The sequence below is a fragment of the Narcine bancroftii genome, chromosome 3 (assembly GCF_036971445.1).
Source record: "Narcine bancroftii isolate sNarBan1 chromosome 3, sNarBan1.hap1, whole genome shotgun sequence".
NCBI lineage: Eukaryota > Metazoa > Chordata > Chondrichthyes > Torpediniformes > Narcinidae > Narcine > Narcine bancroftii.
The window spans coordinates 262,512,333-262,539,145 of NC_091471.1; the positions used below are offsets into that span (position 1 = coordinate 262,512,333).

General features: G+C 43.0%; 1 protein-coding gene across 1 annotated transcript in view; it reads right to left on the bottom strand.

Moving 5' to 3' along the window:
- The window catches only part of yjefn3 (YjeF N-terminal domain containing 3), a 100,211-nt gene that overhangs the window by 22,198 nt on the left and 51,200 nt on the right, over positions 1–26,813 (bottom strand). Inside the window, exon 2 of the mRNA XM_069927914.1 lies at positions 6,652–6,760. Within this exon, the coding sequence (XP_069784015.1) occupies positions 6,652–6,760 (109 nt within the window). The remainder of the gene's footprint in view (positions 1–6,651; positions 6,761–26,813) is intronic.

Below are 26,813 nucleotides of genomic sequence, written 5' to 3' on the forward strand. Positions count from 1 at the left end.
TAGTGGTGTTTATTTAATTTGGAAGCCATCCTTGGTGAAAATGGAACATTGTGCATGGAGGAGGATATCATAGAATGCTAACACAGCAAAGATACCATTCATCCCTTCACATCTATGCCAGCTGGGTTTCTTACCATGGGAACAGAACTTCTGTCACTGGCTCTGCAGTTCTCTGTGTGTGAGAGAGAGAGAGAGAAAGAGAGCGGCACCCAGTCAGCTGCCTGATCATTTCTATATTTGTCCATGATATTTAATAATTTAAATATCACCCATCACTGCTGTAATGTAGAATGTGGAGGATCATGTCTGAAACCTGATATAATATTGATTGTGGAGGATCATGTGTCCTTTCCCTCTGGAACCTGGTCGGAATGTGGATTGTGGAGGGTCACATGACCTCTCTGGAAAGAAACTAGTTGGAAGTCACCTCAACTGCCAACAACAAGCCCCACCCACAGTCAGTGCACACCTGGTCATGGGCCCCTTTAATTACCTAATTAATACCTGAGCCTGAATCTCCAGCCAATATAAAGCCCACCACATTTGGACCATCTGTCCCTTTCTCTTCTGGGATGAACACTAACTCCATTCCAGGTTGAGAAACTTTGGTGACGCTGGAGAGTCATTGGTGCAGTGTGCACAGACAAAGGGTTGGGAGCTGTAGTGTGTCTAGAAATCACTGTCCCTAGTTTACGTAGTTAAGAGCCGTGCCTGCATTATATCAAGGTGTGGCTGTAACTTGATTATAAAAGCTTTCTACCTCCAATTGGTGGCGAGTGTGTTGTACAATCTGGGGTGTGTGTGTTATCCCTGTTGTGACTCTCTTATGCTTGTAAATAAAAACCGCTGTTCAGCCAGCTTGAGTTCGGAGTCATTGCTCTTTGGATGTTGAACTTTTTTCTTCACACACAGCTGCTTCAAAAAGTAAGATCCTAGAAATGGAGAAATGACCAGGACAGTGGGACAACTCCCTTGGTCCTGTTCACACCATCTTTGACATCCACCTCATTTCAGCTCCTCCATTTACCAATTCCACCAGACATGGGAGCACTTATTGTTCATCTGCCCTTTATCCCTTGCTCAGCCACTTCAGAAGAAGAATCAGTCTGGATATGTTCAGCAGATTTCTTCCTTGAATGTTATTTTCAAACAGCAATTTGCTAATTTCATGCTCAGAATTATTGAGACTCAGTTTTAATTTAATTGAATTTCTTAGCTGCTATGATGCGATTTGAACTTGCATCTCGGGAGCATTAGGCCAAGACTTGGATTGTTGGTCCAATTGCATAAGCACATTCTAGAATACTCGTCAACTGCCCCAGGCTGAGATTTTCGGCACAATTGTGGTGTCCACGAGTAAAGCCGACCTCTACCTACCTACCTCAGTGCTTGGATAGTTCGAGGTGGGTGAGTACAGACAGAGTTGGCAGCTCAGGAGCTTAGGTAGTAAAATGAGACAAGAAGTAATAAAATGGTCACTCAAGTAATTGGAATATTCAGATGCCAATAGGATCAGATGGAATGCATCCAATAACAATCAAAGAAACAAAGGCAGTAATAGAGGCATTGTTGAAATATTTTGCAGCTCATTAAACATAAAGCAATAACCAGATGAATGATTCGGGTTAAATTCTTTATTCTTGAAGTTGAGACAGCCAATTGTCTTGACTGGTATAATGGAAAAAAACATTGAAAGAAATAACTCCAGTCAATTTACAAGAGCAAAGGTGAAGTTTCCATGCCAACAAGGACTTAAGAGCAAAAGTTGCTCCAGAATAAATCCTAAAGTTGTGGATGTAAATATTTTGGACAATATGTGATAAGATGAGGGATGAGATGCTTGTAACCAATTGGAGGGATCTGATTAAGTGAAAGCACGGAGACAACAGACAGATAGGCGCCTGTGCTGTGCCATTCCATGATTCTACGAAATTGGGTGCAACCAGGATTAGTTAATGTTTTCCAATCCTTTTAAACAACACATGGTGGTCAATGCACGTCACTCTGACTGATAACTGGGGCCATTGATGATGAAGCACAGAAGTAATTTCCCAAAATAAAGATACTTTATTTGGGGAATGTTTAGTAGAAATACCATTATTCAGAGAGCTTGAAATTCTCCATGCCAAGACAGTGTGGATGCTCAATCACTGAGTATATTCAAGTTTGGGAAGTGCACTGAAGAACTTAGTAGATGTAAGGAAAGAGGAATTAAGATCACAAACTTCCCAGTGACAGACTAGTCTCAAGAAGCCACATGGAGGCAACTTTTCCTATGTTTCTGCACCTATTTTAGAATGGGAGAGTAGTACTCTTGACAATGCACCATGATCTAATTAAAAATATTGCATATTTAACACATTTTCTAATTTTCAGTTTTATTTCCATTGAAATGTTGCCCCAACTCCAGCGCTTGGTTTGTTTGTTTCTTTTAATAACCATATCAACCTTGGTTGGCACTCTAAAGGTTTGGTGGCTGAACGTGATTATGTCAACGTTCTTTCATATTGCATTGTGGATTTCAGACAATTCACTATTGGTGAATTAATAAGGATAATTACTGAAGCTTATTTGGTTCTACTGGAGACAGTAATTTACTGGTACCTCTCAGTTAACAACCCCTGAAGGCCACCTCATCCACCACCTGCACCTTCTCTCTCTTTGCTGCTGGTACATGGTGTCATTGATGTTTATCACCATTCCTTCATCGTCACTGAAATTCCTTCCATAGCAGCAACTGAAGGAGAAGGACTGTGGGGATTCAATAAGGCAGCTCACTATCACAATTTCAAGGGCACGTATGTTCAAATTTACCAAGGTGCAGTGATAAATTTTGTTGGACAATCAATGCTGACCTTCCAGTGATGGCCACAAACAATGAAAATTAAATACCTGAATATAAGGTGTAATAAAGCCATATTTATCAGTGGGTGGACTCAATACTATTTCCAAACAGTCCTTCCAAATGAAGCTACATTTTACTTCAGGGGTCATTTCAGGGGTCATCTACTGAATCTGGTGCTCCTGTTGTGGTCTCCTCTACATCAGAGAGACTGGGCACAGACAGTGAGATCGCTTTGTTGAGCTCCTTGGCTTTGTCTGTCACAATAGCATGGATCCCCCAGTGGCCACCCACTTCAATTTCTCGCCCCATTCCCTTGCTGACTTGTCTGTCCAAGGTCTCATGCATTTCCCAACTGAGACCACCCACAAATTGGAGGAACAACACCTCATCTTGCGTTTGAGCACCCTCCAACCGGATGACATTAATATTGACTTCTCCGGTTGTTGTTAAACCCCTCCCCAGACTCACTTCTTCTTCCCCCAGTCGCCTTTCCCTCTGTACTTTCTCTCTCTCTTCCCTTTTCCCACTGTCTTTTTTCATAGAGCCAAAATCCATTCCCACCTTTCCTCTTATATTCAATTCCCTGTCCCATCATCAGTCCTTTTATTCTGACGCTTTCCTGTTTTCTGCTTATTAGCTTGAAGAAGGGCTCAGGCCCTGAACATCGGTAATATATCTTTACCTCCTATTGGACACTGCGAGACCAGTTGAGTTCCTCCAGCATTTCTATGTTTTACTATGATCACAGGGTCTGCAAACTTTCGTGTTTCACTCCTCTTAATACTACTCACTGTTAATACGTATCTGTACAACACTGGCACAATGAACATAGTGTTGTTTCAGTAATGCTTCTACTACCACATGGCTATCACTATCCAGCTGTGTTGCTCACCAATATTGTAATAAAATCACTTCAGCTAATGTTATCCATTTTGAAATCAATGGACCTATTTTCTACTTAGTTAAAAATAATTGTGCTGAAAATATAATTACTCTATGGCTACTTGCAATCAAATGCCTGGCCTATCTTGTGAGATGTGAGAATTCTGGGCAACTTGCCATCTCCCTGATAGCTACCTCTGCACAAAGTGCATCAAGATGCAGCTCCTTACAGACCGTGTTCAGGAATTGGAGCTGCAGCTCAATAATCTTCAGCTCATGCAGGAGAATGAGGAGTTCATGGATTGGAACTACAGCGAGGCAGCCACACTGAAGCTGCAGGAGGCAGAAAGCTGGCTCAACTGTCAGGAGAGCGAAATTAAAAGCAAGAAACCACATAGTTCAGGGTACCTCTGTGGTCATTCCCCTCAATAGTACGTGTACTGCTTTGGATACTACTGTGGTGTCGACCTACCAGGGCAAAGCCACAGTGACTGGGTCTCTGATACTGGGCCCTATGGCTCAGGAGGGAAGGAGGGAGAAAAAGAGTCCGGTAGTGATAGAGGGACAGGCAGGAGATTCTCTGGACATGAAAGATATTCCTGGATGGTTTGTTGCCTTCCCGGAGCTAGGGTCAGGGACATTTTGGATTGGGTCCATGGCATCCTGAAAAGGGAGGTGAGCAGCCAGAATTGTGGTACTTATTTGGAATCAACGACACAGGTAGGAAAAGGATGAGGTCCTGAAAAGACAATATAGGGAGCTAGGTAGGAAGCTGAAAGATTTCAGGATTGCTACCTATCCCACGCATCAGTGAGGTAAAATCAAGATGATGTGGCAGATGAATGTGTGGCTGTATAATTGTGCAGGGGCCAGGGTTTCAGGTTTCTGGATCATTGGGATCTCTTCTAGGGATGGTATGATCAGTACAAAAAGGACAGATTACACCTGAACTGGAAGGGGGCCAATATTCTGGCCGAGAGGTTTCCTAGAACTGTTGGGGAGGGTTTAAATTAGTTTGGCGGGGGCTGGGAACAGAGAACTGAGCAGGCAAGTGGAGGGAGTTGGAAGGATTGAAATGTGTTTATTTCAATGAAAGAAGCATTCGGAACAAGTGTGATGAACAGAGCATGGATCAGTACGTGGAATTACGATATGGCTGTTAGAGACTTGGCTGATGCAAGGACAGGATTGACTGATTCAGGTACCGTGGTGGAGATGTTTCAAAAGGAATAGGAAGGGAGATAAAAGACATGGGGGGAGTACCATTACTAATCAGGGAAAATATCATAGCTACAGAAAGGGAGGACGTTGTGGAGGAATTGTCTAATGAGTCAATGTGGAACGTCAAAAACAAGAGAGTATTGGGAGTAGTCTATAGGTCTCACCCCAAATAGCCCTTGGGACACTGAGGAGCAGATAAGTAGGCAGATTTTGGAAAGATCAACTTCCCAAATATTGACTGGCACCTTCTTACTACAAAAGGTATAGATGGGAAATTTGTGAGGTATGTCTATAAAACTCTGGTGAGACCACACTCGAAATATTGTTTTCTGCTTTGGTCACCTCATCATAGGAAGGATGTGGAAGCTTAGGGTTCAGAGAAGATTTATCAGGAAGTTGCCTGGATTAGACAACATGCCTTATGAAGCAAGGTTAACAGAGCTGGGGCTTTTTCTTTTGGAGCAAAGAAGGATAAAAGGTGACTTAATAGAGGTCGCCAAGATTATGAGAGGCATAGATAGAGGTGGACTGCCAGCACCTTTTTCTCCAAGGTGTCAGTAGCAAATGCCAGAGGACAACTGTTTAAGGTGAGAGGGGAAAGTTCAGCAGAGATATCAGGGGTAAGTTTTTGATGCCCAGAGTAATGGGTGCCTGAAATTCATCGCCAAGGGTGGTAGTTGGAGTGATACAATAGGAACATTTAAAAGACTCTTAGACAGGCACATGATGCAAGAGTGTGCTGTAATATTCTATGTTCTATTGGTTCAGAGAAAAAAAAAATGCTTGAACCCCATATAAGAAGCATAATGTAAATATTGTTGAATGAATAAATCTGGGCTAAAAGGCAGTATTAGAGAACAAGTAGTAAAACACGAAAATCTGTAGACCCCGTGGTTGAAGAAAAAACACACCAAGGCAAAGATAAAGATGCATAACCAATATTTTGGGTGAGCCTTCATCAAGGTATGGAAAAATGTCGGCAGGCGTCTGAACAAAAACAGTAAGGGCGGGAGGGGTAGGGGGAGGAGCATGGTTCCAAAGGCAGGTGGTAATCAGTGGAGAAGGGAGGGAGGGCACAGCAGCAAGCGGGGGGCTGGAGGGATGGCTGGGTGAGATGAGAGGGAAGGGGTAGAGAGCTGAGGGAAAGAAGACAAGGGAAGGGAGGGAGAAGGAAAATAGGTTAGCAGAAATCGGAGAAGTCAATGTTAATACCATCCAGCTGGAAAGTGCCCAGATGGAAAATCAGGTGTGTACCTCCAATTCATGAGTATTAGAGTATTGGAGAATCAATCAGTTAAAATGCTTTAAATGTCTATCTGTAATATTAAATGTTTAATTGCTTGTTAAATTCACAGTTGCAGATAATAAGCTGCATGTTCATAACATTTCATCCCTTGAAATGAAAAGAAAAATTAAATTGCCATTTTTTCCTTTAAGTCACAGTGGAAAGGAAACCTCATAAGGCATCTGGCTGTTTGAAGCTGTGCCTGAGCAACATCTGTAAGCAGCTGTGATGATGCTGCAGATTATCTGTGGATGTTACCATGCCAACGCTCAGCCTCTTTCCCCGAGCTGTGAGCCAGCGGCAGGCTGATTGGAGTTGGCAATGGCCTCCCTCCAAGCATCTGGTCCCGTGTGCAGACTGGGGCAGAGACTGCTCCTTCTAGAGAACGGGTCGAGTGGAAGAGGGTTTCAGGGCCTACCTTTGTGATTGCCATGGCACAGCTGTAGCCCGCCATCTCAATCAGCTGCTGTTGTCCAAATCGATATTCCTCATAGAGCTCCTTCTCCATTTCCTTCGCTTCTTCTTTGCTGCAGGGTACACAAGCAGTGGGAAGCAGTCAGAACACAAACCCAGTCTCTCAAAATGACTCAGTGGGCAGCATCGTCCCCTCTGAATCAGTCACAGATTCAAGACCTGTTCCAGAGGTGTGAGCACGATAACCAAGCTGACCCTTCTGAGGGACTGCTGCAGAATCGGACGCACTGTCTAGTTGGGGGGGGGGGGGGGTGCAGCTACAATTTGATCTGGGGAGAGTTATCAGAATTAGAGGGTTACAGATATCTGAAGATTATAGGGCTGGGACAAGGTTCCAGATACAAGGAGGAGTGAAGCTCTGAAGGAATTTGAACTTGTGGGAATTATGAAATCATAAGCTGAACGTGGACTGAGGAGTTTCAGTGCGGAAACAGTAAATGAAATGAAGACCTGGATTAGTCAGCACAGGAGCGGCATGGTTAGCGCAGTGCCATAGATCAGGACCTGAATTTGAATCCAGCGCGGCCTGTAAGGAGTTTGTACTTTCTCCCCATGTCTGTGTGGGTTTTCCCATTTCTGGTTTTCTCCCACCGTTCGAAACATTCCGGGGGCGTAGATCAATTGGGTGTAATTGTGGGTCAAAATGGCCTGTTCCTGTCCTGTATGTATGTCTAAATGTCTAAAGTGGTGCAGCTTCTGAGCCTCGCGTTGCCAGAGACATGAGTTTGATCCTGACCACCGGGTGCTTTCTGTGAGGAGTATGCCCATTCTCCCCATACTCGTATGGGGTTTCCTCCAGGTGCTCCACTTTCCAAAGTCGAGCTTTGCTTGCAGGTCATTTGACTGCTGTGACCTGTCCCTAAATCCTTTGTGAGGGGCAGAATCTTGGGGAAGAAGGTGTTCGTAAGAATGTGGGCAGAACAAAATGGATTAGGTAGGGTTCGCATAAACATGGGTGTTGATGATCTACTCACCTTCTATATCTCCGACTCCATGACTAATTCTAAAGAGTCTAAACTTTCAGAGGGAAGGTTTGATCAATCTGTTCACTTCAAGTTGATTTCTCAATTAAGACTGAGCACAGAAGTGACTGCACAAGGCAGTGCCTTCAAACAAGGGAGACAAGAGAACAAATGAAAGACTGAGAAAGCTCTAGAGGGTGAGTAACAATTTACAATTCCTTATGTGACTGAATAAGTTCCCAAGGGGATAGGTTTGGAATTTATTTTCTGGAGAATCAGAGAATCAAAATTTATTGGCATGAACATGTGTCATGAAATTTATTGTTTTGTAGCAGAATCACAGGTGTAAAGATTGCTATAAATTACATTTTAAAAAATAAATAAATTAGTGCAGAAGAAGAGAGAAAGTGAGATCGTGTCTGTGGTTCATTGTCCATTTAGAAATCTGATGGTGGAGGGGAAGAAGGTGTGTTTGTACTGTTGGGTGTTCATCTTCAGGCTCCTGTACCTCCTTCCTGATGATAGCAGTGAAAACAGGGCATGGTCTTGGATAGAGGCTGCTTTCTTTAGACATTGTCTCATGTAGATGTCCTTAATAGGGTGAAGATTAATGCCCATAATGGCAGTAATCAGTCTTGATCAATGAGTTCATTAGAGCCCCAGGAATGAGGCAGGGAGATTCGGTCAAGAGAACGTCGGAAAGCAGAGGATCAAACTCCCCCTATTCCTCGGTAATTGTACTTTAAACATGTCTGGCTCATGGTCAACACCAATTACCCTGATAGTTGAAACAGAAAATTGTAGTAGCTGGCCGATTTAAGTCTTTGTCTGTATCTGAAACATGCCAGCCCCAGTATTGTGAGCAAGCAGGGCTTTTTGTACAGGCTCTGAGTCCCATGCATTGTGTGGGGGTGTTTTATGATGGTATTACATGCTGTGAACAGGCATGTGAGGAGATCAGCAAGCCCCATACAACCACAGCCTCTGACCCACAGGGGTCCTCTCTTTTTATTTCCAAGCCAAGCAAAGTTCCTTTCCCTTGACACTGCTGCACCCCCTGTAGTGTGCTTAGCATGGGGAGAAATTGGTGTTTCTGTAGTGATTTTTCAATCTCTGGCCACTTAATTTACCACCAAATGAAAAGTACTTCCTGTTGCAATGTAGGAAATGGAAAAGCCAATTTACCCACTGGAAGGGGGTTAATTAATGAAATATCAATGATATTTCAATGAAATATCATCAATCTCAAATATTTATTCTACTTCTCTCACCACAGATGTTTTCCGCCTTCTGATTTTCCATAATTGGGGGGAGGGGGGTGTTGAAAAGGGTGGCCACTGGGAGATACACGCTGTTGTGCTGGACAGACCTGAGGTGATCAACAAAGCGATCTCCCAGTCTGGGCCCTGTCTTTCAAATGTAGAGGAGACCACAACCAGAGCACAGGATGCAGTAGATGACCCCTGCAGATTCACAAGTGAAATGTTGACAGGCTAAATATTGACTAGGCTTCAGGGAGTATTTATCTGCTCTTCCTTAAAATTTGAGAGGGGTGGGGGAGGAAATTTGTGCCTCTTTCCTGAGAGTAGATAAGGCCCCAATCTCTGACATTGCAGCAAACCAATCCACTGGCACTGATGTCAGCCCATGTTTTTTTTGTGCTCAGGTTTGAACAGACAACCTTCCTGCACCAGGGTCAAGATACTTCTCACTAAGCCCTGATAGTGTTGCAAGGTGCTTTGTAATATCTGGGATTGTTTAAGAGTCACCCTTTAGAGCATGTGCAGAAAGCAACCTAATGGTTAAAGGCAGTGCATCAACACACACCAAAAGTCTTTAGCAGCTTGGAGTGGGTGATAAATTTGGCTGAGACTTGGGATCTGATGTCTAGACGAATGATCTTATCATCCATATGAAGGAAGAAAGCTCCTTTGGCACCAACATACTTTTCAGCAAATAGGAACATAAACACGTCGTTACCTCATACACGAAACATGAATATTGTGTCATGGAACTTCAGGAGAAATCATTCTTTGCATTGATTCCTGTTTTGATGACTGTTATTGGCTGAACACACATACTGGTCCAGAGAACCACCTCACTTATTCACAAATTGACAATTAAAATATTACAGGGTTGAAAGAGTTAAGTTAAAGAAAGAAAATAGTTACTTAAACACTTGAGGGTTAATTGACCAAGAAGATTGAAGGAATTCAGTCAGTAGGCAGGGAGAGATTGGCCCAGATTGCACTGAGCCCTATTCAAACCTTGGGCATCTCTCTCATGCGGTGCCCACAATCACAACAGTCACTTGAGGCCCAACGCTTGCCAATGATGGCCTGAGCTGGTCTGTGAGGTACGGCAGTCTGTGAGCACCAATTGGTCCACAGGCCCCACCCCTTACAAACCTGACGATTTCTGGCACATCATGCGGTGTCCCATTGTTAGATATCTCTGGTGATTCATTTACACCACATATGTCAAAAAGCCATCAAGGCTTGCCAGGTGGGCCGAAAGATCCCCGAGCCTTTCCTCATGGCCCACTACTCTTGCCTGTCAGTACAAAAGATCAGCTAGGTCAACTCTTTGTACCCAGATCATATCAGTGCAACCAGACAACATCATGGCTGCCAATTAGGACTGAACACCAGGTCCAGGACAAGGCCTCCACACTGGTATTTGTGAAACTGAGTGAACATTTTCATTTCATTCTTCTTTTATCAAGGGAATGAAACTATTTCTGTTAGATATAATTGTTAATGTTTTTTGTCTTCCCTTTCTCTCTGTTACCATCTTATTCTGTTTTCTTTTTCCCTTCTTCTTGATCTCCTTCTCCCACTTTCTCTCTAACTTTTCTTTCCTTTTTTCAATTCCCCTCTTCCTATTCTTCCTTGATTTCTTTTCCACCTGGTTTCTGCTTTTTATTTTCTTCATTTTCAGTACCTCTACCAGGTGACATTCGCACCGACACCCACCACACCTAGCCCCTGCCACTTATTTGTTAGCTCTCATCACTCAGCAACATGGACAGTGTGATGATGTAATGGGGGATGTATTATACTGACTGCTTCTCATGAATGGAGTTGCTTGCTATTGGCTATGGCTGTAGAGATGGACCACTCTACTGGTATAACAGATGGAGATGCTTTCCCACTGGCCAGTATAGTGGTGGCTAAGAGTCCGTTAATATAAGCTCTCTATTAGTATAACACTTGCCTAGTCCATGTCTATGGCATATCAGACAGAACAAGGGAAAGTTCTCACAGTCTCCAAGGTGAGTGATTCAATGCTCTTGTCAGTTACTGCAATTACAGCAAGAGGCTAGAGAGATTTGCAGGAGACTCTTTTCAATGTATTCTGATCTTAAACAACAAATGAGGTTTGGACAACTGGTGATCAAAAGCTGTAGTCTAGTGCAGAGAGGTCTTCAGTTTATATTTTATAAAGAGCAACACAACACTTGTTCACTGTTTGCATTAGCGTAAAATCTGTTGCCCAGGAAATAATTGCAGGTGTGAACAAAGTTGGAAAGTACAACAACGTGCATGTGGAATGTTGACAATATTGATACTGAACCATATCAGAACCCTGTTCTTGGGGATGTGATAACACTGCATTTAGTTATGGGCTAGTGATCCAGAGGCCTGGATGAACAATCCAGCCACCTGAATTCAGCTGCCATTTATCTAGGAGGTAAGCATGGCTGCGCTGGATGGGTCACGTCTCCAGAATGGAGGACCATCGCCTTCCCAAGATCGTGTTATATGGCGAGCTCTCCACTGGCCACCGTGACAGAGGTGCACCAAAGAAAAGGTACAAGGACTGCCTAAAGAAATCTCTTGGTGCCTGCCACATTGACCACCGCCAGTGGGCTGATATCGCCTCAAACCGTGCATCTTGGCGCCTCACAGTTTGGCGGGCAGCAACCTCCTTTGAAGAAGACCGCAGAGCCTACCTCACTGACAAAAGGCAGAGGAGGAAAAACCCAACACCCAACCCCAACCCACCAATTTTCCCCTGCAACCGCTGCAATCGTGTCTGCCTGTCCCGCATCGGACTTGTCAGCCACAAACGAGCCTGCAGCTGACGTGGACTTTTTACCCCCTCCATAAATCTTCGTCCGCGAAGCCAAGCCAAAGAAGAAAAGAAGCATTTGGACATCCATTACCAAACATCTGAGTATCTGGTCTTCACTCCGGGAGACTGGTTATTGGTACATTGCTGTACTCATTTATCTTGAGTCATGGGAAGGCCAAAGAGCCAGAGAGTATTGATTCTATCACCACATCCCACTGGTCATGTTTGCGCTCAGCTGTACGACAACCCGAAGTTGCATTAATGCTGTTCAGGCAGTTTCTGGTTGAAAATGGTAGAAATTGGGAGTATGGTTAGTGTAGTAGTTAATGCAGTGCTGTTATGGTACCAGCACTCACGACCTGTGTTCGAATCCTGAGACATCTGTAAGGATTTTGTACATTCACCCCGTGTCTCCATGGGTTTTCCCCGGGGGTTTTGGTTTCCTCTCACTGTTCAAAAAGTACCTGGGGTTGTTGGTCAAGTGGGTGTAATTGTGTGGCACGGGCTCGTGGGCCAAAAGGGCCTGTTACCGTGCTGCATGTCTAAATTTACCATTTAACTTTGAATTTAAAAATTTAAATTTAAACTGGTATAAAAAGTTTGCTGAATTTAATCCTGGTAGGGGAGGTTAGGAATGTTGAGAAGATTGGGTCTGTATACATGAGGGATGATCTGATTGAAAGATACAAGATTCCGTTGGGGCTTGACAGGCTATTAGATGTTGAGAGCATGTTTCCCCTTGTATTGAACTTAGAGCCTAAGTTCTAAAATGAAGTATAGTTTCAGAGTAATTAGGTCACCATTATAAACAGTATTGGTGGAATTTATTCTCTCAAAAGGTTATGAATCTCAGAGTGCTGTGATGGCAAAAACCAGCGACTATATTCAAAGTCGTGACTGACAAATTTTTGATCTTTACAGGAGTCGATGATTATTGGGAACCATTAAGAAAGTGAGCCCATGATTAAAACACCAGTGAACTTGTAGAATCACAGGATAAGTTTGAGGGTTGAATGGCTTTATCTTGCTATTGTTTCTAATGTTCTTATGGTCTGTCCAGGTGACATGCTGAAAGCAGGTACATCAACGTTGAGCCTCAGATCTGTGTGCACAGGTCAACGGGATAGGGAGAGGAGTGTCAGCGTCAAGTCCCTGCTCCTGATTGCCAGGAGATGGCAGAATTCATGTTTGTCCACGGCCTCATGCACTGCCAAACCACCCATAAATTGGAGGAACAACACCTAATACTCCATCAACTTCTCCAGTTTCTGCTATACCACTCTTCATTTCCCCCTCTCTTCCCGATCCCTCTGTCTTCTTTCCTTCAGCTCTCTATCACCTTCCTTCTTCATTCACAGAGCCATCTCCCCTCCCCCTTATTGGCTGGTGTGCCCTCCCTCCCTTATCCAAGTATTACCTTCTGCCTGTGGGACTGTGCACCTCCCCCCTGAACCTCTCTCCACCCCTCCCCCCCCCCCCCCCCCCCATTTTGCTTGGGTGCCTACCTACATTTTGCTTATACCTTGATGAAGGGCTCAAGCTTGAAATGTTGGTTATGTAACTTTATCTTAAAGTACGCTGTTTGGCCTGCTGAGTTTCTCCAACATTATGTTTTTACTTCAACCACAGTGTCTGCAGACTTTTGCATTTCACTCCTGGTTGCTGAATGAAACCAGGATGGTAAGTGCCTCTTCTGTATCCAAATGCCCCTCTGGTAGTCATGTAACCTCAACTCACAAGACAGCAATTAGTCACTACTGCTTTCCAGATTAATAGTGAGTCTAATTACCTACAGAAAGATATAGATTAGGAGCTCTTTTCTTCTGAGAAAGAGATGTCCATTTCATGTGGATTGAATAAATAAGGGTTGCCAATCGTCAATGAAAGAAAATGTGTTTTTGCAAACTTAATGAGGCTTTCTGGTAGTGCTAAATGGTTAGACAGATAATTAGTCTCTCATTATCCTCTTCAATTAATGGTTATTTTAAGAAACTGAATCTGTGGCAGCTTCTAATGAATTGTCTACATCCATCAATTTAAGCACACAACCTGTGCAACTCCCACAGCCACTACTGTGCTCGTATCAGTAAATAGAATAATTGGAAATGACCTGGGAACAAACTGTATTTGAATAATATCTTTTGACACAGCAGTGTATTTGAAGATACATCCCAGTGTATCATCTGACATAAGTCTCTGAGTCACAAAAAGTGGAGTGAGATGTGGTCAAAAAGAACCGTCTGAGAGGAGAGATATGGGGAAGCTAGGTTGCCTGTGGTGGGCGATTGGACAGAAAATGACACATGAGCAAGGAAGGTGAGATTAGGTCAAAGAACAAATTCAAGCAAGAGAATGTATTATGAGGAGCTCTCATCAATAATGTCCAGGTGCTAACATCTATCTCTCACTTACCATTTCCAAAACGAATGATTATCACATTGAGGTTTGTGGGGACTTACTCTGCGCTCATTCAGCCCCACATTTCCTGCACTATTTGTACTCACCATATCACTGGTGCTCTCTAAACCTGTAAATCCTGCGCATCCATCTGCTCATTCTCATATCAAAATAGCAAAACATTGCGAAGTATATCCTGGGGTTGGTATCAGACACAATCTGACAATCACATGATTAAAGCTGATGTTAGGGCAAAAGATGAAGCTTTTAAAGTTGCGAGGAGGGTTAGTTTCCAGAACGCAGGACTTATGTTGTTTAAAGCCAAATTACTAGTGGCATGATCAAAATTCAAGATTATCTGGAGGTTAGAGCAAGGAAAGTCTTGGAGGACTGGGGTTGCTGGAGGAGGAATGAAGATGTACAGAGCCCTCCATAATGTTTGAGACAAAGACACTTTTTTCCTTTATTTGCTCCTGTGCTCCAGTTTTAAATTTGTATACATTTTGGTTTGGCCATAGAAAAATTACAGCACTTTTTATACATAGTCCCCTCATTTCAGAGCACCATAATGTTTGGGACATTTAGCTGCAGAGCTGTTTGTGATACTCAGGGATGTTTAATTGCTTCATTGGTGCAGGTATAAGAGAGCTTCTGAGCTTTTGAGTCTGTAGTTGCCATTTTTCAACCTGAGGATCAGAGTTGTGCCCAATGAAAGTCAAAGAAGCTGTTATGAGGCTGAAAAACAGGAATAAAACTGTAAGAGACATCACATAAACATCAGAATTACCCAAATCAACAGTTTGGAACTGTTTGGAACATTTTGCTCATACCTTGATGAAGGGCTCAAGCTTGAAATGTTGGTTATGTAACTTTATCTTAAAGTACGCTGTTTGGCCTGCTGAGTTTCTCCAACATTATGTTTTTACTTCAACCACAGTGTCTGCAGACTTTTGCATTTCACTGGTGAGCTCAGTAATCGCGAAGGGACTGGTCTTCCAAGGAAGATCTCCACTGCTGATGACGGAAGAATTCTCATCATCGTGAAGAAAAATCCCCAAACGCCTGTACAACAGATCAGAAACACTCTTCAGGTGGCAGGTGTTGATAGGTCAATGATGACGAGTTAGCCGTAGCAACAGGATGGCCAGATTACAGTTTGCCAAAAAGCATTTAAAAGAGCCTGGAGAATTCTGGAAAAAGGTCTTGTGGACAAATGAGACTAAGATTAACCTGTATCAGAGTGATGGCAAGAGCAAAGTGTGGAGGTGTAAAGGAACTGCCAAAAAAAACCAAAGCATCTGTGATACATGTTTCGGTGTCGGTGCTGTGCAATTGCTCAGCAAAAGGAAGTGTAAGGCGCTCCTTCCGTCCAATAGCCTGCAGGTCACCCTCGGGCAAGGTGGAGGACCAGTTTAGCCTCCCAATCAGGGTCACGTGAATTGCCCATGGTTTTTTACAAGCAGATTCTACACATTGGAATTTATAGTTGTAAAAATGCTGGGCAGATGAATCTGCTGATCAGTGGTTAGGGATACCCATCCATTATGGACACTGCAACTGAAGAAGGCAACGAGAAACCTCTCCACTATTTTTCCCTTGTGTAATCATGAACTCAACGTCGACTGTGGTCTCAGCTCAAAGATGGAGACTGGGGGGAGGCAACAACTACAATTTGGAGGGTCAGAGATCGTGACGGATGGAGAAGCATGATCACCCACACCAAATGGCAAAACACCTGAATTATGTGATACATGGTGGTGGGGGTGTTGTGGCCTGGACATGTATGGTTGCCAGAAGTACTGGCGTGCTTATCTCCATTGATGGTGTAACTGCTGGCGGCAGTTGCAAAATGAATTCTGAGGTGTAAGGAAACATCTTATCTGCTCAAGTTCAAGCAAATGCCTCCAAACTCATTGGATGGCACTTCATCCTACAGCAACAATGTTCCCAAACATACAGGTAAAGCAATAAAGGAATCTCTCAAACCTAATAAATGGAAAATTCTTGAATGGCCAAGTAAGTCACCCGATCTAAATTCAATTGAACACGTGTTCCAAAAGCTGAAGAGAAAACTTAAGGAAATAAGTCTCGAAACAAGCAGGAGCTGAAGATGGCTGCAGTAGATGTCTGGTAAAGCATCAGCAAAGAAGAGACTCAGCACCTGGTAATGTCAATGAATCAGACTTCAAGCAGTGACTACTTTAATATACATACCATTGCTGTGTTTTAGAGTGCCCTAAAATGAGGGGATCATATATAAAAAGTGCTATAATTTCTACTTGATCAAACCAAAATATATATAAATATCCTTGAATAAAGGCTGGAATGTCCACTTTAATCACATATGAATTGTTTGATGACAGATTTAAATGGCTTAAGATCAGAGCAGAGAAGATGGGACTCACACAAGTACATTCACGCACACACGCACAAGCCCACACAAACCGACACGCACATCCACATTATTGTGCACACATAAACACTCTTCTCGTGCAGGTCAGCAGCTATGCTGCTTGGGAGCTTCTCTGTTCTCAAATGAAGAAAAGTGGAGTGAGTACAAATTGTAAGAGCCGTATTTGCAAGACTAAGAATGCCAATTTATTAATAATATAAATCAACCTAAGTGTTCACAGTAATATTTTCTTTCAGGCTAATCCCCTCCTTCTCCAGCACTCAATCAATTCAAGTGTTTTCAAGGTCTGATACCAACTGTCTCTTCAAAGTATAATTTCCTTGTATACTCAGTCATTCTCGCCAAGGTTATTTTGCAGTAATAGTCACCCTTGAAGATTTTAACAGCTCTCTCTGTTCTAATAATATCATTAAAAATATCATGAAATGCATTGATAGTGTGAACAGTCAAAATCTCTTCTCTGGGGGAAAAACATCACATACTGGAGGACATGCATTTAAGGTGAGAGAGAGGAGGTGCAGGACATTTTTTTACATAGAAGCTGGTGGGTACCTCGAATGGGTTTCCAAAAGTAATGATGGAAACACACAATAATAGCATGTAAGAAGCGCCTTGATCACTGGTTCTCATCCTTTTTATTCCCACTCACATACCACCTCAAGCAATCTCTTACTAAGCACAGAGCACCTATGGAATAGGATGGGGGGAAGAAAATGGCCATTAACTGTACAAAACAATATTTATTTATTTAGTTGCATAGATGAAATACTTGTCCTGCATATGTATTGTTCATCTGTATGTTTGTTATGTCTGGTTGTGTGTCTGCATGTTTTGCACCAAAGACCAGAGACGCTGGATTGAGGGGTTGTACTTGTACAATCAGTTGACAATGAGCTTGACTTGATTTTACTTGGTTCATAATCCTGTTAGGATTGTTTACGATATTGAAAACGTTGTGACTGTGCATATTCTTCCAAATGTCTACTGATTTTACCAGTCAGGTTCACAACTTATTGTTGATCATTTATTTTTTTGTAAGGTCAGTTTCTAGTTTCTTACTAAAATGTCAGTTTGTAGTTTATGACTGTGATGCCTAATGGTGGTTATTTCTTATCTAATCCAAGTTGGACCAACCTAGGTAGATCACTCCCCTCTAATCATCACTCCAGGGGGCTGGGTCACTATCCCATGGCAGAACTATGCCCATATCATGGTTATGTTTGTGGGATCTTGCTGTGCCAAATAGTCTGCTACATCTCTTGCACTACTTCAGTGGCTATGCTTCCAAAGGGATGCCATTGTCTGTAAAGTCTCCTGGCGCCACCTGAGACCAGGAAAGGTTCTAATGACGTTCCAAAGCATCTGTGAGGAAAACTGACAAGTCCCAATATTCACAGTGCTAATTTCAGGTGGAATTTCACCTGTAACACTGTGAGACACCCTGGTCAATTAAAGTCGGCAGCTGGGGCTATGTGCTTCTGTGATATGTTGCTATCAACAATTTTCTGACACTTGTGCAGCAAGGTTAAGTTTGCAACACTGCTGATATTGTTCTGCCATTACAAACCAAATTACAATGTCGCTACAATAACAGCAGTAGGGAGGTAATAACAACAAATCCTGGTTTTGTCCCACTTAGAGAATTGTGTCCAATTCTGATCCCCACACAGTATGAAGTATCCCCACTCAGTTAGATTTGTGGATTGGAGTTTCTACCAGAGTGGCTGAGGTCAGCTGATCAACCCTCCCCATAATTCACTGCTCTTGTTCTGAGCAGCTGCTTGGCTACAATCCCTCATCTTGGCCCAACCTAGCAGCTGCAGATCGAACCGAAGCAGATGTGCCATACTTTCTTGGGGATAGAATGTAAATCCAATACCACCTAGCTAAACCCATCTTTTTCAAACAATTAAACAAAATGATTAGTAATGGATGCTGTCTACAAGTGTGGGTAGAGAAGTCAGATTCAAGCTGGTTGGCAGTTTTGTGGATCTCTAGCATTAAACTGATGGTGAAAATTAATTTTATAAAATATAGTTTGTAAGGAACAGTTAGTTTTTGTCTAAAATATCTTAGCTGCAAAGAACGTTGAATCCAATGAAATCTAGTGATAAAATAACCTACTCTCCCCCCCTGACCCCGCACTGCCTGATACTGAGTCCCAGAAAGAATACCCTCCCTCCCGTCCCCTGCTGTATCACATCTCCCATCATCCCTCATATCCATTGGCATGCCCAGATTGCTAATAGGTTCACAGAAGCTCAATGAAGAACTGATGTCCAGGGCACAGCTCCACCCAGCCACCATTCCTCCATACACATTTAACTGATTTTATTGGTCTCTTCTCTTTAAGGATCCTTGGATGTCCTCACAACTCAGAAAGAGGACATTTAGACCATTGCATTGAGAAAGTCAGCAGGTCATGCAAGTCTATAGGAAAACCTAAAAACACAATGTTGGGGAAATTCAGCAGGTCAAGGTATGAAAAAATGTAGGTAAGCACCCAAACAAATTGGGGAGGAGGGGGAAGGGAGAGGAGCACAGTCCCACAGGCAAGAGGTAATAGGTGGATAAAAGAGGGAGGGTACACCAGCAAACAGGAGGAGGAGGTGAGTGATGTTGAGTTTCTCCATCACTTTTGTGCATTGGATTACAATCACAGCTGTTTAACCACATTTGGCCCATTGGACTTGTGCTGACTCCCAGCAGATCAATCCAATTAAGGCCATTCCTCATTCTCCTGTTCCCCTTGTAATCCATTCTCTCATGTGTTCACTTTGATTTTGTTTTACCACTTACCTACACCTGAGAGTAATTTGCAACAACTAATTAACCTGCCAGAACATCTTTCAGATGTCAGAGCACCCAGTGGAAATTTAAGCAGTCTGAGGGAGAATGCAAAAACACTCCAGAGACTGCACCAGAGGTCAAGATCAAACCTAAGATGTAAACCAACAGCAGGAACTGTTGATCACTGAGCATATTATACCAAGGGGATTCTCTGTTCCTCTTTTCGACTTAATATCCTCCTATTTTTTCTGCATTATTATGTCTAACCAAAACCTCACATTTCTCTCATTACACTTCATCAAACCCTGGTCCCAGCACTGACTCTAAATCCTGCAATTCTCTATCTATGCAATAGACCAGACCACCAGAGGGCATCATGGGATGGCTGTTGAACAGATAACACTGGACAACAAAGATTTTGTTTAATAAACAATTCTAGATTTTGGTCATGAAAATCACCTTAAAATTTCCTATCATATACTTTTATTTTTAGATTTTTATGATTTCCTGTTATATTTTGTTTACTTCAAATACACAAAACCGTGAAGTGCAACATGTCATTGGAAGTTCATTTTCTCCATTCACACTTGGACGTCTTCCCTGCTGATCTTGGTGCAGTCAGTGATGAACATGGTGAAAGGTTTCACCAGGACATTGCGACCATGGAAAAGCAGAATCAGGGAAACTGGAATCCATCAATGCTGGCTGGCTATTGTGGACATTGTCATGAGAGGCATCAGATGCTGAGTACAAATGAAATTTGTAGCAAAACATTTTTAGGTCAGTTAAACTAATGCAATGTGACTGCAACATTATGCTGAATTAAATTAAAGTTAATTTAATGTTTCTCCAACATCCTATGTGATACAGCAAATCTGAAATTATATATGTATTCAGCTTGAAAATGTCCATCATAATCCTACACTTTCTTTTCAGGAAGCAAACCTTTTGAAAAAATTTGTTGTCCAGTGTAATCATTGTTAGTGATGTTGAGGGGCAGATATCAGCATGAAAGAGGCTTGCAATTGTTCTGCGGGATGTTATACAAAGGGCCAACAGTTAGAATCTTAAGGTGGAGAGGGTAAGCAAATTTACATTCTCGGGAGTCACTATCTCAGAAGATGTTTCCTGGACCAACCTTAATGACATCGTGAAGAAAGCATGTCAGCACCTCCATTGCCCCTGAGCATAAGGATCTGCAAATTGTAATGGACACAGCCCAGGACATCACACCAATGAGAAAATCAACAGGGAACATTGCCGTTGGAGAGCAGCAGCATTCATCAAGGATTCACCCCACCCAGCACACACTATGTTCTTGCTGCTGCCATCAGGAAAGAGGTATCGGTGCCACAAGACTCCCACCACCAGGTTCAGGAAGAGCTGCTCCCCCTCCCCCCATCAGACTCCTCAATGACAAACTCAATCAGGGACTCATTTAAGGACTCCTACTTGTGCACTTTATTGATTTTTTTTCTTTCTGTCTTGCACAGTCAGTTTGTTTACATTTCTTTATTTGTTTGTACCCAAACGGTAAGTGGTAATTCCACCTCATTGGCAGGAAAAAGAATCGTGTGGTGTCATGTATGTGTGTACGCTGACAGGAAATCAGAAATAAATCTGAAATCTGAAGTCACTCACCTTAAGTAATCCCTGACAGAGAACCTTACGGCATATAAAAGAAAGCTTGAGAACCACTGATCTAGCCCATTGTGCTTGTGGAGCTCGGTGTGTTAAACTTCCTACTATCGATCCCTGCATTGCATCAGTAATTACATCTCAAGAAATGTTGATTGGTGTCAGCCACATTGACATATCCTGGCATGATACATATTGACACCCTGTTCTTGTGACTTTGTAGTAAGTGAAGAATCATAGTTTTAAAGCATTCAGTCTTCAAACAATGGGAATACAATGGAATTCACACAGTCTCTGATTTTCATCAGACACTCTGTGGCCTGCCAGTGAATTATTCAGCCTGTTGTCAGCAGATCTTTGCAACCACCAAGATCAGTAAACTTGCAGGAAATATTTTAAGTGGACTTCCTTAAGGTGCAAGTAAATCTATTCCTGTGTGCTTTCGTCAAAAAAAGTTATTAAAAATCGCACAGGGTGAAAATTATGTAAAGCAGACTGAGATTTTTCCTAAAATGTAAAATATTGCTTTGATTTATTGGAATAATAAAAACAATTTTCTTAATATATCCTTTCACTATCTGCAGAACATCCTAAAGTCTTTACAGACTATAAAGTGTTTGAAATGTAAGAAATGCATCATCATGTCTGGATAGAAAATCCCACAAGCACCAAATTAGTCCAGATCCATAGAATACAGAAGAAGCCATTCAGCCCATCATGTCAATACTGGTCGAGAAAGAGCTTTCCAAACCAACCCCAGTTTCTAGTGCTTGGTCCCACACTCACACAGGCAACACTTACCAGGAGAAAGACCCACTGTTAATGCTGGATTCCCATCCATCCACCAAGGACTGAGCATCTGGAATGGCATGAAGCCACGATGAATTAATCTGATTTTGCTCTGATGTTAAAATGTTACAAACTCAGTTTGACCATTGCCATGATAAATCATGCACTTCTCTGTGGATGTTTAAATCCAAAATTACATTGAAACATGGCAACCTCTATGATGCTCGAATAGCATGCAAAACTGTTTTTTATTGTATCTTGGTCCATGTGATGGTCAACAATAAAATTTAATCTAATGTCCATGTTTGGGGGAATTCTATGGATGCTGTATATTTACCTACCAGCAGAGGGCATCATTGCCTGGGGTGATGCCTTAGATGTTCCATTGCACTGGTTCTCCACCCTTTATCATCTACAGTCCCCCGTAAGTTTCTTTTACTTACTGTGGGCCACCTATAACAAACCCACAGCCCACCAGTGGGTGGTGGGGTGGAAGCTGATAAGATCGAGCCTTTTCCTGCACCATCAATGGGATTTTTGTTTAGTTTTGGAGGGAAATTTTTTTTAATATGTTCATCTGGTGGACTGGATTTAGAGATGACGCCAGAGAGAATGGCTGCTCGCCTGCCTGCCTCTGACCGAAACCCTGACATTGTGGGCCACCTATAAAAAAACCAAAAGACCACCAGGGGTGTGCTGATCACAGGTTGAAAATCACTGGTAAGTTGCGATGGTGTAAAGTTTCCCAACATATTCTGTCTATCCATGTAAAACCGACCTATTTTCCAACTTGTTTTCTCTTCCACTTCCTTCTTTGAACCAGAGGAGACAGAGGGGAAAGTTCATTACAGAAAATATAGGACATACTTTTTTTTTCTTGGCAGTGGGATTAAAAACCATTGGAAATAGATTTAAAGGAATTGTTAGTTGAATTAGAGAGGGAATGGGAAAACAAGTCTTCACTCAGGGATTGGTGGGAGTCTGGTACTCACTATCAGAAATGGAAATAGAGACAGATCACCACATTTAAACAGTTCTTGGTGAGTTGGGAGGTGGAGAGTGTGGGAACAAGCATGAGAAAACTGGGATTGGTTTGGAAAGCTCTTCTTAACTTGTACAGACATGATGGGCTGAAAAACTTGTTCTGTATAAAAATGTCTCATGGTTCTATGAATCTAGACTGATGATTGTGGGATTTTTCTGTGCACAGAAAGGATGATGTGTTTCTTAAATTTCAAACACTTTATAAAGACATTAAAGACATTGAGATATGGTGGAAGGATATATTAAGAAAATTGTTTCTATTATTCCAATAAATCAAACTAACTCCGTTAAACATTTAAGATGAACAATCTATGCAAAAGCAGCCCACCTCAAATACCATTCCCTCCACTAGAAGCACGGTGTGTTTCATCTACAAACTTCGCTACAACTACTTCTTGGGTTAGTTTGATAACATCATCCAAACTGCAGCCTCTATCCCTACTAAGACAAAGGCAGAAGTTCCAAGAACCCAGCAGATTTCACTCATGTCATGCGCCATCCTAACCTGTACACATTATTTGTTGCTGCGTATAAATCCTGGAACTCCCAACTCAACCTTATAATGCCAAGGTTGTGAGTTTGTGCCTCAGGGCAGCACAGATAGCGTCGTGGTTAGTGCAACAGTGTCACAGCACCAGCCACCAGGTTTCAGATCCAGCGCTGTCTGTAAGGAGTTTGTACGTTCTCTCTATGTCTGCGTGGGATTCCATCAGGTGCTCCGTTTTCTTCCCATCGTTCGAAACATAAGGTGGACTGTTGGTCATTTGGGTGTAACTGGGTGGCTCGGGATCGTGGGCTAAAGGGCCTGTTACTGTGCTGTGTGTCTAAATTAAATTAAATTTTAAAATTTTAAAACCGCAATCCGAGAGTACCTTCACAGAAGGTTCAAAAAAGACAGTTCAGTGCCTTTCTCAAGGACAGTAAGGAATGGCCAATAAATGCTGGCTTTGCTAGCATGCATGCCCTTCTAACAAACTCTGGAATCCTCCAGTGAATCAATTTACACTAATCCACCACAACCGGCTCCAGGCCACAAGTTCAGACACTAGATAGTCATGGGGAGGTAGTCAGCTGGATTTGACAACACAAGAGAAGGCAGAGAGTGGTAGTGGAAGCCTGTGACTAGTGGTGTTGTGTGCCTCAGGAGTTGGTCCTGGGACCATTGTACCTCATCTCTATCAATGATCTGGATGATGATGTAATAAATTGGATCAGCAAGTCCACTAAGATTGGAGGCGATGTAGACAGTGAGGAAGGTTTTTGAAACTTACAGAGAGATCTGGACCAGCTGTAAAAATGGGCAGAAAAGTGGCAGATGGAATTTAATGCAGATAAGAGCAAGGTGTTGCATTTTGGAAGGACAAACCAAAATAAGACATACATGGTAAATGGTAGAGCACTGAGGAGTGCCATGGGACAGAGGGAATAATTCGCTGAAAGTGGCGTCACAGGTAGAAAAGAAAGCTTTTGGCATATTGGTCTTCATAAATCAAAGTACTGAGTAAAGGAGTAATGGTAAAAGTTGTATAAAACAATGGTGAGGCAAAATTTGGAGTATTGTGTACTGTTTTTGTCACCAAACTACGGGAAAGATATCAATAAGATAGAAAGAGTGCAGAGAAGATTTACTAGTATGTTGTCTGGACTTCAGGAACTGAGTTACAGGGAAAGGTTAAACAGGTTAGGATAATGATTCCAAAAGTGGGCACTCTTTCCCCCCCCCCCCCCCGAGGGCAGTGGAAAGATCCAAGGAGACGGTGAGGAAAAAGGGAATGTTCCAAACCTTCAGCCTTGTTATTTTGTTATTTTTCAGTCTGCTGCAAAGTTTAATAAAGGCAGTGCAGAAATTTTCTGGCCAGACTCCAGATGGCAGTAGTGGACACATTAAACAGCGACAAGGCATTTTGCGAGAGCTCATCTTGGTGGTCGCCATGTGGTATTGGCGTTACTACTCCCCAATCAGCGCTGCCACCAACACCTTCCCTGTTCAGCGCCACCACTAACTCCCCCTTGCTCAGCACCACCACAACCCCATATTCAGCACCGCCACTAGCCCCCTCCTAGTGCCACCACTAATCCCCTCAGTGCCGCCGCTAACCCATGCTCAGCAGTGCCACTAACTCCTCCACCCCACTCAGCACCACCATTAACGCCCCCACCCCACTCAGCTTCACACTAACCACCCCACCCCACTCAGCCCCACCACTAACCACCCCAACCCGCTCAGCCCCATGACTAACCCCAGCCCAACCAGCGCCGTTGTATGGTGGGGGTGGGCACTTGGGATGTGGCCTGGAGGCCAAGGGGGCGGCAGTCAGAAAACTTTTGGGAACCACTGGGTTAGTGCAACACTACAATGTCAGTGATCTCGGTTCGAATCTGACGCTATCGGCACAGAGTTTGTATGTTCTCTCCATATCTGTGTCAGTTTCCTCTGGCCACTCCAGTTTCCTCCCATCTTTCAAAATGTTCAGAGATTGTAGATTAATTGGGGTATTTGGGCTTGTGAACTGGAAGAGCCTGTTACTGTATTATATGTCTAAAAAAAATTAAAAATTAATATCTCCTCCTATTACATGCTCGCTAATACCTGCGACTTGACCAAACATTTGGTAACTTCTCCTGATGCAGCAAAATTTCACAGCTATTGGGACATTTTGCTATTTTGAAGGTGGGGAATTTCATTGTCCAAATATCGAGAGATTTTGTGGATTCTCCTCAAATCTCAAACTCCATGAGGCTCAACTCCACACTGTCCATCTGTGAGTTAAAAATATAGAATTCAGCTGACAAGTAATTCACACAGTGCATGTTCTTTGCATCTATTCCTATTTGTACACAAATTAATGGACTTTTCTATGTTTTCTAAAGAAATTTCACATTCTGAGAGCAAAAGTATTACTGAGAATTTAATTAACTGCAAATGAGGTTGCTTAAATTGAAGGATCCAGTGACACTAATCACAAGAGTAGCATCTGCTTTCCTCCTCCTCCCTGAGGGGCTTGACAGCTCGTCTTATCCCACCTACATGGTACATTTATTCACTCTCACAGGACAAATTGTCCGGTAGGCACTTGGATTGAAACTTTGATTAAACCCCTCTGTTCCTCTGTGAGCAAGACTTGTGTCAGGGTATATGTATTGGGTGTGTGTCAGCATATATGTATTGGGTGTGTGTGTGTGTGTGTGTGTGTGTGTGTGTGTGTGTGTGTGTGTGTGTGTGTGTGTGTGTGTGTGTGTGTGTGTGTGTGTGTGTGTGTGTGTGTGTGTGTTGCATATGCATATGTTTGTATGTATGTGTAAGTACATATATTTGTGCATTAAATATGCAAGGATCGACAAAGAGATAGACAACAGACTTGCCAAGGCAAATAGCGCCTTTGGAAGACTACACAAAAGAGTCTGGAAAAACAATCACCTGAAGAAACACACAAAGATCAGCGTGTCATACCCACGCTCCTGTTCGGCTCTGAATCATGGGTCCTCTACCGGCATCACCTACGGCTCCTAGAACGCTTCCATCAGTGCTGTCTCTGCTCCATCCTCAACATTCATTGGAATGACTTCATCACCAACATCGAAGTACTCGAGCTGGCAGAATCCGCAAGCATCAAATCCACGCTGCTGAAGACCCAACTGCGCTGGGTGGGTCACATCTCCAGAATGGAGGACCATCGCCTTCCCAAGATCGTGTTCTATGGCGAGCTCTCCACTGGCCACTGAGACAGAGGTGCACCAAAAAAGAGGTACAAGGACTGTTTAAAGAAATCTCTTGGTGCCTGCCACATTGACCACCGCCAGTGGGCTGATATCGCCTCCAACCGTGCATCTTGGCACCTCACAATTCGCCGGACTGCAACCTCATTTGAAGAAGACCGCAGAGCCCACCTCACTGACAAAAGACAAAGGAGGAAAAACCCAACACCCAACCCCAACCAACCAATTTTCCCTTGCAACCACTGGAACCATGCCTGCCTGTCCCACATCGGACTTGTC